This window comes from Mobula birostris, chromosome 7, assembly GCF_030028105.1.
Source record: "Mobula birostris isolate sMobBir1 chromosome 7, sMobBir1.hap1, whole genome shotgun sequence".
NCBI classification, from domain to species: domain Eukaryota; kingdom Metazoa; phylum Chordata; class Chondrichthyes; order Myliobatiformes; family Myliobatidae; genus Mobula; species Mobula birostris.
This window is the reverse complement of record NC_092376.1, coordinates 147665088-147685635: the sequence shown is the minus strand read 5'-3', so window position 1 is coordinate 147685635 and position 20548 is coordinate 147665088. Positions and strand designations below refer to the sequence as shown.

The 20548-nt window shown below is 39.5% G+C and overlaps 1 protein-coding gene across 4 annotated transcripts in view; it reads left to right on the top strand.

Annotated features, from left to right (window-relative positions):
- tgfbi (transforming growth factor, beta-induced) overlaps window positions 1-20548 on the top strand; it is a 70041-nt gene that overhangs the window by 10519 nt on the left and 38974 nt on the right. For all 4 annotated transcript variants that reach the window (XR_011886641.1, XR_011886640.1, XM_072263893.1 and 1 more), the window contains exons 3-4: window positions 19054-19118; window positions 19389-19546. Coding sequence is in view for 2 of the 4 variants with exons in the window: in XM_072263893.1 (XP_072119994.1) it covers window positions 19054-19118; window positions 19389-19546 (223 nt within the window). In the remaining 2 variants the exon portion in view is untranslated. The remainder of the gene's footprint in view (window positions 1-19053; window positions 19119-19388; window positions 19547-20548) is intronic.

Sequence of the window (20548 nt, the reverse complement as noted above, 5' to 3'; positions counted from 1 at the left end):
ACCAGAATCTCTGCCAAGGATCCAGCAATCTCCTCCCTTGGTTCCTACAATGTTTTAGATTAGACCTAGTCAGGCTTTAAGTATTTATCCACCTTTATATGTATCAAGAATCTTCCTTGGTAACATGAATAAACCAGAAGTCTTTTTATAGAGTAATATTCCAATGTTTTCTGTGATCATCAGTCCAAAAACCTAGCAATGGTTGTCTTCATAAATTTTAGATTATCTTTATTTAAATTCCACAGGTCCTAAGGTGGGATCTGAAATCAGTTCACTAGAAATTTAGTGCAGGCCTCTGGATTATGAATTGGGTTGCTTGACTACCGCTCCACCACCATCATAATATTACTCATTGCTGATATTTCTTTATTCATAAAATGTAGTTAAATGTGTAAACAAAGCTGCTTTCATGTACTTTATCATTGATATTTTCTCTTTGGTACTTGTTCTTCAAAAAAGACAAGTAACGATAGATTATCCTTTCATTGTGTAGGAGTGTGAGTTGCTGGACAAATTGACTGCAGAGTTCTTTACATTCAAAAGGAACTGCTCTTAAAAAAGCACACTGACTTTGCAGTCTTTTGGGATGTCCTGAAGTTATGAAGCAGATATATAAATGGAAGCCTAGCTTTTTTAATGGGATACATATTGCACTGATGTTCCAATCAAAAAACCTAAGAGTCTTAATTGGTATATTTCCTGTATGACTGATGTGACTGGGGTATGTCTGCGGATTGGTTCCATGACTCACAACGTAGTAGTGGTTAGAAATTTGTTCCCAAGTAACTACCAAGTGATTATATACTACAACCATAATTCACACTGATCACAGATTTTCAACAGAACATTTTGCTGTACAGTTTAACAATTCCTTCTGTCATGTTTAAATAATGTTTTTAAGTTATGACTTGACTCAGAAGTAAGGATGCCTTCTCTGCATTGCGCATGCATGAACTCATCAGTACAGCAGAATGTACATTCAGAATCTGGTATAATATCATCAGCATAATTCGTGAAATCTGTTTTGCAGCAACATGATAATAGAAAACAAATATGTGTGTGTGTGCATATGCGTGTGTATGTACATATGTGTGTGTGTGTGTGTGTGTGTGTGTGTGTGTGTGTGTGTGTATAGTGCAAAATAGAAATAAGAATAGTGAAACATTGTTCATGGGATCAATGTCCATTCAGAAGTCAGATGGCAGAGGGGAAGAAGCTGTTCCTGAATCACTGAGTGTGTGCCTTCAGGCTCCTGTACCTCCTTCCTGATGGTTGCAATGAAAACCAGGCTTGACCTAGGTGATGGGGGTCCTTAATGATGGATGCTGCCTTTTAGAGGCATTGCTCCTTGAAGATGCCCTGGATATTACAGGGGTTAGTGCCCATGACAGAGCTGACTAAGTTTACAACTCTGCAGCTTATTTCGATCCTATGCAGTAACCACCCCATACCAGATGGTGATGCAGCCAGTCAGAATGCTCTCCATGGTACATCCGTAGAAATATGCGAGTGTTTTTGATGACATACCAAATCTCCTCATGCTACAAATAAAATATAGCTGCTGTTGTGCCATCTTTGTAGCTACATCAATATGTTGCATCCAGGTTAGATCCTCAGAGATATTGACACCCAGGGACTTAAAATTGCTCACTTTCAACTTCTGATCCCTCCATGAGGATTGGTGTGTGTTCTCTGGTTTTACCCTTTCTGAAATCCACAATCAGTTCTTTGGTCTTACTGACGTTGATTCCAAGGTTGTTACTGCAACACCACTCAACGAGCTGATGTATCTCGCTCCTGTCTGCCCTCTCATTGCCATCTGAAATTATGGCATCAGATGGTTATGATACATCATCATTCAGCTCTATCAGTATTGCAGGCAACAGGATTTGGTTGCTGAGAAATTAAATTACTTATGTGCACAATGTAATTAAATTTCTATAAAAGTAAATCATGAGTGAAACTCATGAATGTTCACAAAGCCTGTGATTTTTGTTCTAGAATACTAGGTATTGCTGCCACTGAACTCATAAAGGAAGCAACAATCCTGGTGGTATTCAATAATGTGCAGTGCCTCTTTAGGAGCTACTTCTGGGATTTTTATTTGCATTACAGTCCCATATGCAGTCCGGAAGTCACTCTTGTAAAAATGGGCTATCAAAGGTCCTATAAAGCCAGCTGCTGTATTATTTATAGGGGACTTCCCAGGGCAGATACTAGTCCGATGCTGTGAACAGGACAGGCGTGGGTACCCTTTAGGTTCAGATTCAGATTAATCTATTTAACACATGTACATTTGAAGCATATGTACAGTGAAACACATTGTTTGCATTAACTGCCAACACAACATAAGGATATGCTGAGGGAGCCTGCAAGCATCAATACACATTCTGGCATCAACATAACATGTCCGCAATGTTCATCAGAACAACAAAAGCAATTACAACAGCAACAAATCAAAGTAACAGCAGGGCAAGTCCTTTTCCCACCCTCGCACTCAGCCACGTTCACATACCTACAGGCCTTCAGCCCCAGGACAGTTGTACTCCAGACCTCTGACTACAGTCCTTGGCCCTGAACACTCAAACTCACAGGCATAGGACCTCCGGCCTTCAGTCCGTCACCCGACTTACAGACATTGGGCCTCCAAAATCCAGATTTACCAACAGGTCTTCAACCTTTGGGCTTCATTCTCTGATATCAACCCCAGGACAACAATCACCGGACTTTGAAATATGAGCTCGACCTCAGTGCTCACTCTAACCTTGACCCTGGGACTTGTCAACCTGGGGGCAGATCACCAGCCCTTGTGCCTTCTGCCTGCATGGACCCCCAACTCCAGGACATTCTGACTTAAAGGGTCACCCGCCCTTTGTCCTTGGGGCCTGCAAACTACAATCCTCGACCACAGAGAGTGCTGGTCTTCACCCTCAGCGCCTGCCAACGTGAACCCCAGAGATCACTGGCCTCTGACCACAGAGAGCTCCGACTTGGACTCTGACCACTAGTTCCTGCCCTGACTCTTCATTTAATGCCCCTGACCTCTAACTCCCCATCAACCCTGTCCATAAACTTTAACCTAACCCCTAAATTCCTCCCACAATCTCCAAACTATCACTACGAACCTAAAAAAAAGACTGAGTCTGGGCCACAAACTCAATGGACACCAGAGCTCAGCACCATCTTGACCTTTACATTCAAAGATTCAAAGTTCATTTATTATCAATGTATATAGAATACAATTGATTTGGCATGGACTAGATGGGCTGAAGGGCCTGTTTCTGTACTGTACTTTCCTATGACTCTGTGATTCGTCCTCCTGCAGACAGCCATGAAACAAAAAACACCATGGAAACTGTTCAAGAAAACATCAAACACCCAACGCACCATAAAAGAAACAAGTGGCAAAAAGTGAGTGAATAACACATAGGATATCAAACACCAAACCAGGACTCCAGTAGTATTCAGTTTGCTTCCCAGATTTTCTTGGAGTCCACCAATATCCTTCCATAGTAGTGATCTACACCTATAGTATATACTCAAGAGTGAGCCTTGCTCAGCTTAGAAACTCCTGCCATTGATCATTTAGCTCCTTCCATTCACCAATTTCCTAACCCAATCCAATGATCACCACCTGTCCTCCCACCCAAAGATCAATTGATCACTTGCAGATCATGACCGATGGCTGCAGGCTGTCTACACCACACCACCAATTGCTTGCGATGGACCCTCGTGTATATCCGAACATTCCATCCTCAACCATTTGCATCCCCCCCCCCTTTGAAACTGAATGGCCCGAATCTTGCCATGGCACCGCACTTGCTAGTTTCATTTCTTTTATCTCCATGGTTGTACCATGTGATGGAATAACCTTCTGTCATATAAGTTTGAGTCTGTATAAAACCCAATGCCATGAGTGTGTGCAATATTGAGATCCTGACAAAGATCCTCTATGGTGCAGTAGTCATGTATGATGTTGGGGCAGTGCGAATGTAGGATATTGGTGCAATGGGAATGCAGGTGCAGTCGCTGTGTACAATAGTGGTGATGTAATAACATACAGTGAAGTGCAGTGTGCTTTTACAATATGGTACAGTGGGAATGTATGGTGGTGACATGCTCAACACGTACTTGCTAAGCAGTTTGAACTCCAATGTAATCAGACGGGGAAGGCCTGTAAGTGTTAGCGGAATGTCACAAAGAGGACGTGGCCTTACTGAGATGAGGGAGACAAATTCATTGCAATACGTTGTTTGAAATCGGGCAGATCAGTCGTAGAAATGGCAGGGAAATGAATTATGAAGGCTACCGCTGCCTCATTGCCTTGAACTTTTCATGTCATTAATACATGTATGATTCTCAGGAAAGAAATGTCTCAATTCATTCCATGCTTCAGTGAGCAGTCAATTTCCATACCGAGGCTGATGGTTGTTCTGGAGATTAGCAGTCTGCTAATAGCTAATCTTGGTTATCCTCTAGTAAATATTATTTTTAGTGCTCTTTAATAGAATAAGTGATTTTACATCAAGCCAAAAACAGCATGCTGGTTCTTGCTGATAACCAGCAGTGAGGACTGGGGGTTTTAACAGTTGCCTGAATAACTGGGTCCACTTAAGCATATGTCACATCACGTCTTCACTAACATTGATTCCTTGTTTCAAAGTTATAGTGAATGGGTTTTTCATCCTATTAAATGCATTGTGATAATATCTTATAAAATACTAATTCTTAGCATTACACTTTGATAAGAGAGATAACAATAATATTTAAACTTTTTCATTTATTCAAGGACTCATTTAAAAATATCACGGATACAACTGCGACACAACACTGGATAAAGTATATACTCTAAGCAAAAATTAAGACAGGAAATATTGACTTGAGATGGAAAGTCTGTGCAGGCCACAGGAATGAACTCTTGTTACAGGAAGTCAGATTTGCCAAGAAAGCAAGATTTCATAAATCCTGTGAAGAGAGACAGTAATCAGCACAACGAAACCAATGATAGCAACAACAGCTGCATGATCATTGAGTCAGAACATTCTCACTTAGGAAGTATCTGTATCCCCTGGTGCTAGGAACCATTTGCATATTGTTCTTAGAAGCTAAATACTCCTGAGAGCTTTATTGTAGACAAGTAGACTAAATTCCCTCGCAGTGTGTTGTTTTTAACAACCAATGGCCAGGTGTGAGTAAAACTAATTTTACTTTCTTAAATTCTTAAAAATGAAAAGATATAATCATTTAAGATATGAAACACACAAAAGGTGCTGGAGGGACTCAGCAGGCCAGGCAGCATCCGTGGAAGAGAGTACAGTCGACGATGCGGCTGAGACTCTGCAGCAGGACTGGGGAGAAAAGATGAGGACTCAGAGTTAGAAGGTGGGGTAGGAGGAGGGAGAAACATAAGTGATAGGTGAAACCTGGGGGGGGGCGAGGGGGGGTTGTGAAATAAAGAGCTGGGAAGTTGATTGGTGAGAGAGATTAGGGAAGGGGGAATCTAATAAATGAAAGAAGGCCATGGAAGAAAGAAAATTGGGAGGAGCATCAGAGGGAGGTGATGAGTAGGCAAGGTGACAAAGTGAGAGAGGAAAAAGGGGATGGGGAATGGTAAAGGAGGAGGAGGCCATTACCAGAAGTTCGAGAAATCGATGTTCATGCCATTAGTTTAGAGGCTGCTCAGTTCTTCCCAAATCTTTACTTCAACCCCCACCGCCCCCAGTTTCACTTATCACCTTGTGTTTCTCCCTTCTGCTCCCCCATCTTCTAACTCTGATCCCTCCTATTTTTTTCTCCAGTACTGATGAAGGGTCTCGGCCCATTTACTCTTTTCTATAGATGCTGGCTGGCCTGCTGAGTTCCTCCAGCATTCTGTGTGTGTTGCTTGGACTTCCAGCATCTGCAGATTTACTCTTGTTTGTGATTTAAAATATGAAAATGTGTTCCATCAAAAATGTTTTTATTTCTGCAGTCTTAGAAAAGAACGTTTTTATTCAAAATTTAAACTTATCTGCATCAGATCCTGAGTTCTGGGTGGGAAAACCATGTGGAATGACTGAGCACAAAAATTCAACATTGCTGCCTTCACGGATTTTGCAAAGCAAAGGCTCTATCTCCACACACACAAACAGCTACTAAAATTGGCAGATCTCTCATTCTGGTGATGACTACATCTAAACTAAAACCCAGATTTTTTTTTGCTTGGAATAATCCCTTTGCAATCATATCCAGGCCTTTTTGCAAACATGGTTAGAGGTGGTTAAAGTGTGTATTTCTGAAAAGAATATGATCAGAGTTAAAAGGGCTGGCAATTTGCTAGCACTGTTTGTCTTCTTCAAGATGAATTTTACTCAGACTGTTCAGGAGAAAGGGATAGGAAAAAAGAAACACAGCTAAATAAGAGCAGGGGAAAGCCCTTTGAATCTGTTCCACTGTGAAATTCAGTCACATTTGACCCCGTATCTCAACACCATAGTTGCACTCTCTTTCTGTAAACCTTGATGTCTTTTGTGTCTACAAATTGATCCACTTGAAAATTGTCCATTGTAAAGTGAATTAACATGTAGATCATCACTGTTAATGTGGCTTTGAATGACTAAGCATTAGAAGGTATAACTGAAACGTAAGTTATGTTCCTGGCGGAGGACAAATGAAAGTTAGCAATGCTAAACACCATGGATAAGGACACAGTTTGCAGAATTGGTAAAATGAATCAAAATCAGCATGTTGTATGCTTTCAGGGTTAATTCAGAGGTGATGATGTTTCCAAGTCCCTGATGCCCTTACCTTTATGCATGTCTGAGTTACTGGTTAATTGCTGCAACCTATCGTGAAGATGGTAAAATGAAGTTCCAGTGATGGAGAGAGGGCACAAGGGATTTCTATTCCAAACAACCACTGGTGGATGAGTGGGAAAAAAAAGACTGCACTCCATGAAAAGCACATTACTGTAGGTGTTAAAATGATAATGTTCTTTCTTTTTGATACTTTGAATAAAAAGTGTCATAATGATTATTGGGAGTAGGACTGCACAGGGCTTTTTCAGGAGTAATTTTGCTTGCCCTTTTTGAAATTTTGGATACTTTGGACTGGAGTGCTTCATATTTTACTGAGATTAAGTTAAATTTAAGTGATTTAGACATCTGACTTGCAGTTTGTGTCGTAGATGGTCAGATCAAGGTGACTTTAATTGGAATTTTAAATATATACACTCAGAGGTAACTTTATTCGATACCTCCTGCACCACTGAGTGTAGGCTCAATTCTGCTGCTGTAGCCCATCCACTTTGATGCGAGATGCTCTACTGCACACCGCTGTTGTAATACCTAGTTATTTGAGTTACTGACACCTTCCTGCCAGCCTGAACCAGTCTGGCCATTCTCCTTTGCCGCTCACTGGATGTTTTTTGTTTTTCGTACTGCTCTGTGGAGACTGCTGTGTGTGAAAATCCCAGGAGATCAACTGTTTCTGATGTACTCAAACCACCCCATCTGGCACCGACAATCATTCCTTGATCAAAGTCACTTAGATTACATTTCTTTCTCATTCCGTTGTTTGGTCTGAACCACAACTAAACCTCTTGACCATGTTAGTATGCATTTATACATTGAGTTGCTGCCACAAGATTGTCTGATTAGATATTTGCATTAGCAATGAGCAGGAGTACAGGTGGCTGAGTGTATTTGGGACTTGCTGGATAGCAGGCACAATCTATTATTTGAACAGTTGTGAATCAAATTAAAGACTGATTATCTGTGAATATTCTGTACTCTGACCTGATAATTGAGGTTACAGATGATGCAGCTAATACACAACCCTGAAGAACTCCTAAAGGCATTAATTGGCCAACAACAACTACCTTCCTTTGTACCTGGTTTAATTCCAACCAGTAAATGCTGTTACCCTTCCACTGACTTCAATATTACACAATTTCAAGATGGAATTTAATATCGAAAGAATACAAGCATTTCTGAAGAAATACCACTTTGCCAATAAACAGCAGAGACCCATCCATAAGACTGAGGATGACTTGCTTCCACTCCTATACTAAGGAGTCTCAGATGGATGTGCTAATCTGGGACCAGCGGACTCTGCAACAGTTAGGGCAGGAGGTGTGTGACAAGGGAAGAGGATGGCGGTATGGAAGGTGATGGAAGTCCAGCAGTAATCACCGGACTTCGACATGCTCTCATAAAGAGGCTTGTTCTCAATAATCTCCCAGACACTCCTTGATTTTGAGTAGTCAAGGGTACAGGCTTCCCACAAGTCAGTGAGGATATTGTGTATTTTCTAGGCAGTTTTGAGAACATTGTCGAAGTGTCTCCTCTCTTTGACTCTTGCTAAGGAAGCTAGATATCGAGTGGGTGAATGATGTGGCTTGCCTTGTGGGACTGGCTGAGGGTCAGTAGAGCCTTCCTAGTAAGGCGTATTGACTTGCAGGAGAGTAGTAAGATTATTTTCAAACTAGAGAAAATCTGCAGATTCTGGATTTTGGAAATCCAAGCGGCGCACACAAAATGCTGAAGGAACTCAACAGGCCAGGCAGGTCCTGCTGAAGGGTCTTGGCCCAAAACGTCGACTGTATTCTTTTCCATAGATCCTGCCTGGCCTGTTGAGTTCCTCCAGCATTTTCTGTGTGTTACTGAGATTGTCTTGTTCACTTGCCAGATTAATTTAGTGTGTGATGCCTAACAGTGACCCTCACAGAGGTAAGTATGATGTTTATCTTCTGTCTTCTGTATCTCCTCCCAGTGAAAGTATTGAGACATGCTCTGGCTGCTGAGTACAATGTAGAACCCCAGAATGATCCCTGAGCCTACACTCTCTATTTGCCCCCAGACTCCTGAATCCGAGACCCCATCACGGTAGTTGGAAGCCCCAATCTCCAATACAGTACTTTCCTTCTTCAGCCCATATCTAGAGCACCAAACTCAACTCCCGGCCTAACTTTGTCTTGCTGACTCAACTTATTCCTTGATCTGGATCCTGACGGCTGACTGATCTGCATCTGGCGTTCTCCATAACCCTATCCTGATCAACTGAGAAATCTCTGCTCACTGGTGTTATTTCGCTGTAATTCCCCAATCAGATCAGAGTGGAAAGGGGAATTTTCCTTTGTAAGGAGATGCCATATATGTCTATTGGATCTTGGGTGAGTTAGTCACTGATACAGCGACACAATTTCAGTACATGGCATACCCTATCAGAACACTCCCATTTCTCTGCCATAACATTTCTACTTGGTGTACGACTTTCCCCTGTGGTCTCCCAGAACTTCAATCATTTGTCTCCCTAGATCCACTATTGGATGTGCTGGCTCTATGTGGTCCCGAGTAGTGTAGTATTCAAACAGAAATTCATTCATGAATAGATCAACTGCAATTTGAAAATGGCTCCCAGCCTGCTTGTTTAGGGCAGTAAAATCCTTGGCCAAAGGTAATCCTTTTCTTGCCAGGTTACTGGTCCCTGTCTGCTTTCCATTTTCAACTGCTTTCCTCCATCAGATAGCCTTTCTTGTGTGAGTTTTGGCCGTGTCAGTAGTTAGTCAATCACACAGATTACATCAAAACCTAATTCTGTCGTCTCTGGGTATGTACATTTGTGGGTTTCACAGCCAAAGGTCTGACTGATTAATCCCTTGTTTAATGAGGGGCTCATCAACTAACAAAGTACAGACTGGCTTCAAATCCTGAGACTTTCTTGATGTGTACAAATGAGCTGTTCTTCAAATATTTTTATGCTGCTGGAGGAGCTGGAAGTTTCGCTGCAACAGTTTCTTATTTGTTCTCTCTCTGCTCTCCACTTTTCCTATATATTAATTTATCAACAACATTCCTATAGAGGAGAGCTCTGTTTTAAAAATGGGTCAGCATATATCATTTCCCTTTCCTCAGCTGTGGTTTTATAGCAGACTATTAAGAGACAGGATTATAACATGCCAGGAACTAATTTCTAACACTCTTGAGTCCTTTATGTTTTTCAGGGGCTTTTTAAGTGACATGTAATGCAGTCCTGGTTCTGGTGAAGAATGGAGAAGGGTGCATTCTGGTGGAACTCTGAACTATTTGCTGTTCCTCACAGCTTCTACAGTAGAACATAATGGAAGGGACAGAAAGCCAAGATATTCCACTTCCTTTTCTGAGAGGCACAGAGAAACCCCTTACCTGCTGACCACAGGGTAGATTGTAGATTCCAAACTTAAACATTCAAAGTAAATTTTATTATCAAAGTACATATATGTCACCAGGCACAATCCTGAGATCCATTTTCTTGTGGGAATACTCAACAAATCTATAGAATAGTAACTTTTACAGTTGAAAATCAACCAGAGCACAGAAGACAACAGACTGAGCAAATGCAAATATAAATAAATAGCAATGAATAATGAAAACATGAGACAATGAGATAAAGAGTCTTTGAAGTGAGATCATTGGTTGTTGGAACATTTCAATGATAGGACAGAGGAGTGTAGTTATCCCCTTTTATTCAAGAGCTGGATGATTAAGGGGTAGTAACTGTCATTGAACCTGGTGGTGCATTGTCTGAGGCTCTTGTACCTTCTACTTGATAGCAGCAGTGAAAAGGGATCATAACCGGGGTGGTGGGGATCTCTGATGATGATCAGGCTTTCCTATGACAGCATTCCATGTAGATGTGCTGAATGGTTGGGAGGGATTTACCCATGATGTACTAGGTTGAATCCACTACCTTTTGTAGGACTTTCCATTCAAAAGAATTGGTGCTTCCATGCCATGCCATGACGCAGCCAGTCAATACACTGTCCACTACACATCTATAGAAGTTTGTCAAAGTTTTAGATGTCATGTCGAAACCCCGCAGACTCCAAAGGAAGTAGGCCTTGGAAATTAAACATAAAAAGTAATATTTATCAGCCTTTTCTTCATTTTGTTTCAATTTTATACTTGTTGAATAATATACTACAATAAAATTACTTGTCCTACAGTATATCCAACATAGATGTAATTTAACTATCTCCTGATCTGCACTGAGAAATGTTTTCATTTCTTGTCTCTCACTGACAATTGAAACCATTTTCCTCTCTAGCTACATTCTAGCTCTAAATGTTCTCTCCAAAAGGCCAAGCTTACACCTGATCACCAACATGTAAGCACTTCAATTACCAATTGTACCCTCTAACGAGTGTTCAGACACTGTATCCACAACCTTCAAGACCACCAAGAATAAGAATTAAATGCCCAGCAATTTAATTCCATCATGGTTGTTTTTCAGTGTATATCATTAAAAATCAATTCCCAACTTGCTACTGTTTCCTCCATTGAAAGTGAGACACAGTTATGCACGTCTGTTATATAGGACACTGGAGTGACAAGATCGGCAACACTGCATACAGTTTTGTTGTTCTTATTTAAGAAAGGATGTAGTCCCATTGAAAAATGTACACAGAAGTGATATCTAGAATAGCAGATTGTCTTGTGACCAGGACTGTGTCCACTGCGAAAGGGGTGGCTTGATTGAGGGCTTTTGACAGGATGGTTAAGGAAAGGATGTTTCCATTTTTTTTGGAGTATCTAGAACTAGGAGTCATTGTTTAAAAATAAATCCTTGTTCATTTAGCACAAATACAGAACAATTGTTTCATCTCAAAAATACTCAGAATACTTTCCTTTGATGTACAAAGGAAGCAGAGTATATGAATATATTTAAGTAGAGTGACTCTTGATAAGATATAGTGGATAGATTATTGGTAAGCAAAAGATGAGAAAGATTACTGTGGGAAATGTTGACTTGAGGTTGCAATCAGATCAGCCATGATCTTATTAATTGGTGAGGGGCCATGTGTATCATTTCAACTCCCAATTCATAAGTACATCTCCAATCTCCCACCCGACCCTTGTCCTTAGGCATGATCTTGGGGGCCCTTTATTTTGTTCTTGACAACTCAATAGCCCCAATCTCCATTCACCCCAGTATGCATGCCAATCAAAGCAAAGGCTCCATTCCTTTTCCTCCACTTCGAACATAGCACAGACTCAAGGTTCTCTCTACCCCACCCCTCCCCTAGTCCCCAACCACAGCAAAAGCCTGACAAGGCCAAGGCTGACTCCTGTGACCACAAGTGCCACATTTTTATTATAAAATCTATGCAAGTGTCATGAAATAGTTGTTGACACCTTACTGCAAGACAAATTTAGTGCACCCATCTATGTGCACTCTAATATCTAGGCCAAAATATCAAGAGGGTACTGGTGTAAGAAACTAATTCTGAGAGATGTTTAAGTTACTAAGGCTACTTCCATTGAAACAGGGAAGGGCTAATTAAGATGCAATAAATGTTTTCTAAATTATAAAGCTTTCTTTCAATTGAGAAAATAGAACAAGGCCATAACTGGGATTGCTGATGAGGGATCAATTTATATTGAGTGAGGACAGAGTTTCAGCAAAAAATACTTTACAGAGTTGTTAGACTGTGAAATTGCCTCATGGGTTGCTTGCGACTAGACACATATTCGCTGACTAGCCCGCTTCTGTGCTGTAAAATTCTGCAGTTATGTGGTACACACTGTTCTGAACTCCAACACTAGCTTCTGGAATCAATTTTTTTTTTTAACTTGCATGTTTTGAGAATGTGGTAAAAGTGCTCATCTGATTCAGTGGGAACTTAGATTAAAATACATTGTCTTGGTCATATTTTGGAAATCAGGAAACGGTGCAGCTAAATAAATCATAACATATGAATAAATCAAATACTTTTTCACTGAAACACAAGTAATCTTTCAGTAGAAGGGAAATTAGATTCTGAACAAACCTCTGACTTTTTTAAAATATTGTAGATGTTAGTTTTTATGAGAGTGGCTGCAGCACAGAATTGGAAACCTTTTTAGGAGATATGAATACTGATGTTCTAAGTAGAATTATTCACTAAATTAAGCAGTGATGCTCAATCTTTATTAGACTAGCTGGAAAGGAAGATATCCCTCCTTAAGAAGGATAGCTTGGAGCAAATTCCCAGAGGAGAGACAAATGTTACGACAGCTTGTGGAAATAATGAGCATTCATCAGGAGCGAAGGAAGTTCCTCAGGGCAAAATTTCCTATAGATGAGAAAACTATAATTGAGTATTCATTGCATGAATATGTCTTTCTCCTTAGTTTTGAAAAGCAAGCTTATCTGTAAATTTCTTCAGATAGAGTTTCTGCTATGTGGACAATTGAGGATTCCATTCCAAATTACACGCAACGCTGGCAATTTTTGAAACTTATTCTTTCCCCACCTCCTGCCCTTGCCATTTTGCACTGACTACTTTACATATTGTAAATGAATTGTACAAAGGGAATGTCATGAGGCAGCAAATTAAAGTGAAATTTATAACAAGATATTTTGAGCACCAGACTGCAAAGTATAGCAGAAGGAGAAAGCTAAGACAAAAACAAGGTTCAGCAGGTTAGGCAGCATCATTGGAAAGAAGAACAGAGTTAACATTTCAGGCCAAGTCCCCTCTTTCACAACTAGGAATGAGGAAGAGTTCTCTTAGTCATCAGCCTCCACATCCAACATATCATTCTTTTCTATAGTGAGCAGTTTCAATGTGATCCCATCATATGTCACATCCATCTCCACCACTTTTTTGCTTTCTACAGGGACCACTCTCATTATGACTCCTTGATCTCCTCATCCCTCACCATCCGTTCCTATCCCTGGCACTTTCTCCTCCTATAACACCTATCCCTTCACATCCTTCCTCACTACCATTCAGTGTCCTAAACAGCCCTTCTACACTGGTCTACTCCATTTGGTATTCACAATGTGAACTAACTACATTAATGAATGCAAATTTATCCTAGGTGATGGTTTTGCAGAACACTTTGCACTGTTGGCAGTGGCCACCTTGAGCTTCCATTTGCATGTTATTTAACACTCCTTCTCATTCTCACACCAACCTGTCCATCCTCAACCTCCTCCATTGCTACAGAGTCTTCAAAAGCCAATTGGAAGAAAAGCATCTCATTTTCCACTTGGGTGGCTTACTTCCTGAAGTGTCTACATTGAAGATTCCACTTTCAGTGAATCCACACCCCACCTCGTCCATCCAATTTTCTTCTCCCTTTGTTCACCTTTTCCATCTCCTTCAACCAGGCTCCATCTGCCCATCATCCCCTCCCCAAACGGTTCCACCTATTACCTACCTGCCCCTGTCTCCGTAACTTAGACTGATATACTGTATACTGGTAATATTTCCTCTCCCCTCTTGGTCCTGATGCAGAAACTCAACCAGAATCTGAATCAGAATCAGGTTTAATATCAATGGAATACGTTGCAAAATTTGTTGTTTTGCAGCAACAGTACAGTGCAATACATAAAAAACTATAAATTACAATAAGAAATATAATAGCAGAAGAAAGATAAGACAAAACTAAATTAAAAATATATATACTGTATATAGTGAAAAAAAGAGAGGAAAAACAAAACAAATAAAATAGCGCAGTTCAATGGGTTCAATCTCCATATAGGAGTCTGTTGGCAGAGGTTCCTCCTTGATGGTAGCAGTGAGCAGAGAGCATGTCCTGGGTGATGAGGAAACAGAAGCGTGGATTTTTTGCTTCCACAGATGCTGTTTGACCTGCTGAATTCTTCCATGATTCTGTTCTCTTTTATCAAGGATCTTGCCAGGATTAGAATATTGTAGCTGAGAGGAAGAGTTGGAAATGGTGGTGTTTTCATTGGAACAGAGGGAATGAAGACAAAAACAATTGATTAAGATACATAATATAGAATGCTCAAATGAATTAGAAGGATGTATTTCTCTTCACAGAGGAGTCAGAGACCCGAGGGCACAAATTTAAAGAAAATGGTAGAAGAATCTGATGGTGAGGATTTTAAAAAATCCTCTGGAGGGCAGGAGTCATGTTAGGTGGAGACAAACAATATGCATCCACAATCTGTTTAAATGTGGAAGAGATGCGAGCAATAGAGTAGTGCATCTTATGCTGGAGGGTGGAATTTGGCTGCATTGTTCCTTTGTAACATGGGCCTATGAAATCATGACAAATCATGAACCTGGTGGTAGAATTTTTGACTGATCAAACTCTGAGCTAATTAAGCTATATCCCAATCAAAAAATACTGATTATAGATTGAAAATGTTAAATCTAAGCCTAGACTTTGGTAGAAATTATAGCCTTTGGGTAAAAGTTTATTAGAATAAGAATCAAGTTTATTATCATTGATCTGAGGGTACTGTCAGTCAGAGTTGACTATGGATATTGTGTCCTAGCTGTCTAGATATGAAAGTCTGGGCAGTATGATATGGGGAACAAGTACCAAGCCCCCCATCTCCACACATCTGATGGACCCAAAGGAACAGCAAAGACAGATGCGGTTTTGTACCAGAGTTGCCTGTCAACATTGAACTCAATGTAGGAATTCCTTAGGGACTCCAACTCCGGATTTTTCCATCGGGGTTTACTCCCAAAGCCTTCCCTATGAATGGGATAACTGCAAGGTTTGTGATCAGAGTTTTTCCTCTCCTAGATGAGCTGCCAACCATGGCTGGCGAACCCAACTGCACATATATCACTGATATATGTCATGAAATTTGTTGTTTTGTGGCATTAGTACAGTGCAAGACATAAATATTACTACAAGTTACAAAATTAAATATAGGGTGAAAGGGGAATAACTAGCATTCATGGACTCTTACTTTGAACATCACAAATTCTAGTTACTGAGAAAAAAAACTAGAAAGAAAATTTCCGACACGTTGAAGGAGTGACTTGTGAGAAACAAGTGGCCTTATTATGCAATCAGTGTGCAGTAAGTGCATACAAGAAAATAGCAGTTATTGTGTTTAAGCATCAATTTTGCAATCTACATCTATAATAGAAAATGTAGTTACAATAAGCCTTCAATCATGTTGCTTTACTTAAGAAATTTAACATGATATGGACTGACAATCAAATTCAGTGTGATGGCTTGATAACCCTGCCAATTTATATTAATCATAATGTCCAGGAAATGATTGGTAACTTGTTACACTTGTTATTCTTGTACAAATTTGTATATTCCGGTATTTTTACTAAATGCATAAATTAAGTAAGCAAAGCATGTGGTAAGTAGTCATAGTAAGTGCTATAATATTCATAGGGGAAGTAGTGATAGAGAAAGCACTGATGCATTCTGTCCCATTAGTCCGAAGAGCAACCATTAAAATGTCTAGTCAGTGTGAATTGTTTACTTGTGTAAAGTACTGACAGGATCGCTGTTATATCAAAAAACTGTTTACTAAAAGTGAAGGTGCTACAAAGTGCTGTACTTGCTGTCTGACGTATTACCAGCCTAACCTGGAGTGGTACTTGGTTTCATCCCTTATCACATGTCTTTCTGTTGATTCTTATTTATTTCTAATTAGATCAATTTGGAACCACTTCATTTGCAGGATTCATTTCTGGCATCTTCATTTTAAAAGGGAACCTACTAAATAACTTGGGAAGGGGCGGGAGGAGAAGGAAGGGCTGGGTTTGATCAGGATATCAATTCTATTTGAAATTTGTTTTGCAGAAGGTCATGTGGCACTCTGCCTGTTACTGCAGGGGAGATGCATTACATCCTTTCAATAGCACCAACTTTCAAAATTAAGTTTTTAAAAAAAATACTTTGTGAATGAAAAGCCTTGGTCATCAATATGATTCAAAATCTCACCAGAAATAAATTGTGGATGTTGTACATCTGATGCTGTCATTTAGGTAAGTTGCACAACTGAGCAACAGGCCAAGGGTAGAAGAAATACTACATCAAGAAGTCCATACCTTAACGTCAATTTGGAATTAATTTGTTCCGAGTGTGCAAACTGGGCTATCAGCACAGTAAAGTATTTTTTTCTTATTTGCAGTGCTGGTTATTTTACGGGTTGTGTAGTTAAGTTTTTCCCCCTCCCTGTATATGTGAAGATATCATGTTTGTTTACAGTATGACGAGAATGTAAAGGTGTTTAGAGTGGGGCACCCATCCAGCGCACCAAGCTGATGTTCTGCCTTTTTAAAAAACAATTTCCTACACTCCATTCCTAGTCGCTGGTGTTTCTATTTTAATTCCCTACCTCCTTAAGTAAAGTCAAAGTCAAGTTTATTGTTGTATGCAAAAGTACATGTATGCACAGGTGCGGTGAAAAACTTGCTTCCAGCAGCACCACAGGAACGTGTCATCAGATAAGCAGTATGTGCAAGAAAAAAAATATGGTACACACGAATATTCATATATTCTCAGTATCTTAAAAATGGCACTTTTTTCTTATTTCCCAGAATGGTGTCATATTAATTTCACATCAGGCATTTACTAACCACATATTCCACACACCTCCCCACTGCCATCTCTCACCACCACCACCACCACCAGTATTCTTTCCTATTTCCTACTTGACCTGTGAATTTCTGTTTCACATTTTTCATGAATCAATTTATCCTTGAAACACTGGTCTAGACTTTGTGGTTGTGATGACTGTGAAGTTATCAATAAGTGTTATCTGAAAGCAGTTTCAGGCTAGGTGCTGTTTAGTGTGGAAACCCTGTAGATACTACATACAAAATCCTACCACTACATAGAGTATTTATTGAATTGCTTACAAGAAGATTTTTTTGAAATTGGCAAAACTGCTATTACTTACAATTTTTACATTATTTTAACTAAAGCTTTTCCATATTCCCTCTATATCTCAAATAAAAGGAGGCGGTTCAGTTAATTTTACAATCCCATTCTCCCACAAATTTTCCGTACATCAGAAGCTTAATGAGCAGTACCTGAACTTCCATTACATTGTAAGCCATAATTATCGCTGAACATCTCGTTGGCCCAGGATGTGTAATTGTGTGCTGAGTTTACTTCATTTAGAAATAATTTTTCAAAGTTCGATACTTAATAAAAATAGCTAAAGATTACTCCCCTCTTTTAAAAGAACACCACCTTATGAAATTGTCTCTTCTAATTTAATCCTATTTCTTTCTCCCTAACCTTAATGCTTTTTTAGAATGTTTAATAAGTTGGTTAAAATCTTGATTTTCTCTCAAAGAAAGTGAACGGTGCTAGAAATCGGAAATACTCTACAACTGACAGCAGAATCTAATTAACACCAGGCTGAGGGAAGCCAGCTTTATAAATATAGCCCTATCTTTTGCAATTTTTTTTCTTCTTAGAGTCAGTTGTGGGAGCAATTATTTAATCCATGACTCCATAATCTGGTCCATCAACTTCTCTTTTCCCTCCTCAGATACTGTTTTCTCATTGAGCACTTTAATTTTTAGTGATATAAGCTGAGTTTGACTAAGGTACCAATGGGAATCTGTTTTGAAATATTTGCTGAGAAATATGATCTAATTTTAACAATTTATCCAAAAGTCTGAGAATATAATGTGTAGCACATTATTCAGACAAAATTTAAAGGCATTTATTGAGGAGCATGGCCTTCTAATATAAAGCCAAGGCAGAAACTTAACCAAAATGGAAAGGTATAGAAAGCACTTCCAGTTTTTGCACCGAGTGGCAGCATTAAGTTTAGAGATACATAGTGAAAATCCACAACATACATCATCTTAGTTTATAGTGAGACTGCATGTTCATGATCTGTGTTGTATTTGCATATTTTGCATTTCTTCTGGGTGCTTCTACAATCTTAACGTTAACCTCCTACATCCCAAGAATGACCACTATGAAATAGGGAAGAGTTGACAGGTATGTGAAAGATAATAATTTACAGAAAAATAATGGAAGATTGGATTCTTCTGAGATCTGGATGACTTGATGGGCTAAACAACCACCTTCTAGGTGATAAGAAAATAAAAGGCATATATACAGTAAGTGTTTATCTTGTATTCAGTATACTTCGTAGAGGACCACAGAAAATGATTGAGAACTATATTGTTCTGCTAATGAAAGATCCTATATTAAAGAATTAATAAAAGATGTTATTTGTCAATGTAGTAATTTTAACTTTTATTCAGGCATATCTTCAGCAAATGTTGCTAATGTTTACTCTACTGAAGCCAACTTTCTGTAATTAGAAACCCATGTTTGATTTGTTTTGCAGAATTATAAGCTATGAATGCTGTCCTGGATATTCCAAGGTGCAAGGTGAAAGAGGCTGCCCTGTAGGTAAGATATGATCAATATATTTTCTGTAGTTGTTTGCAATATTGTCAGGATTAGAAAATCAGTTTATCTTCACTCTGTAAAGGAACATCATACACCCTAGATTGGATGCTTTGGAAACTTTTATAGATTAGATATCTCCTAATTATCAATGCATACTTTATAGCTTTCCTGCAAACATATTTTTCATGTAGATTTTCAAGTTGTTTCATGCAGCAATTATCATAACTATTGACATGTTCTGATGCTGTTTGTCCTTCCCTACTTTTGCAGCATTACCAGTTAACAATATTTACAATACACTGGGAAATGTTGGATCGAGTGACACTCAACTGTACTCTGAGCGTGCCAACCTCAGACCAGAGATCGAAGGACCTGGCTCCTTCACAATGTTTGCTCCCAGTAATGAAGCCTGGTCAGCTCTCTCTGCGGTAGGAATTCAATGTATTTTTTTCAGTTTACTTTTCTTTAAAAGTGAGACATAGACTGTCTTGCCTTGCACACCTTTGGAAAGCATTGTACTGCCAATATGGCCTCTTCTGTAAAGGAGTAAGTGATTGTAGGTGAAATCATTATTGATGTCACTGGTTCGAGTTCATTGCTTAACACTTAAAGTCTAGCTCACAGAATTCAGAAATTACTTCTTTCAATAGGTAGGTAAAGAATAATGTATTTACACAGCTCACAGATATAACGTGGTATCTCCACTGAGAACAGATTTGATAGAGGTATACAAAATTATGAGTTATACAGATATGATAAATGCAAGCAGGCTTTTTCCACTGAGGTTAGGTGGGACCACGTCCAGAGATCATGGCTTAAAGGTGAAAGGTGAGAAGTTTAAGGGGAACATGTAGGGAAACTTCTTCACTCAGAGGGTTGTGAGAATGTGGAATGAGTTGCCAACACAAGTGGTCCATTCAGGGCTGATTTTAATTTTGAGAAGTTTGGATAGGTACATGGATAGTTGGGATTTGGAGGATTGTGGTCCCTGTGCAGGTCATTGGGAGTAGGTAGTTTAAATGTGTTTTGGGCATGGACTAGATGGGCTGAAGGGCTATTTCTGTGCTGTGCTTCTCTGACTCTGACTGTTGTCATTTGGTTATGACGCACCTAAAGCATACAGCAGACAGCCAATGAGGTCCTTTTGAAGTGCTATTTTTGAAATATGGTAAACATAGCAACTTCCACATAGCAGAATCTCACAAATGTTTCAATGTCTAATCTAATAGTTGGCACCATGTAACAGTGTAGTCCTCAGCTCTGATTCAAAATCAGCCCAGACTATGTGCTCAAATCTCTGCAAAGGGTCTTGCATCCAGATCCCTCAAAGTCAAGAGCTGAACAACTATACCAGGACTGACACATTACTAACACATGAAAACTTAAGATGTACATTGTAAATCATTATATGATAAATGATCAATATCAAT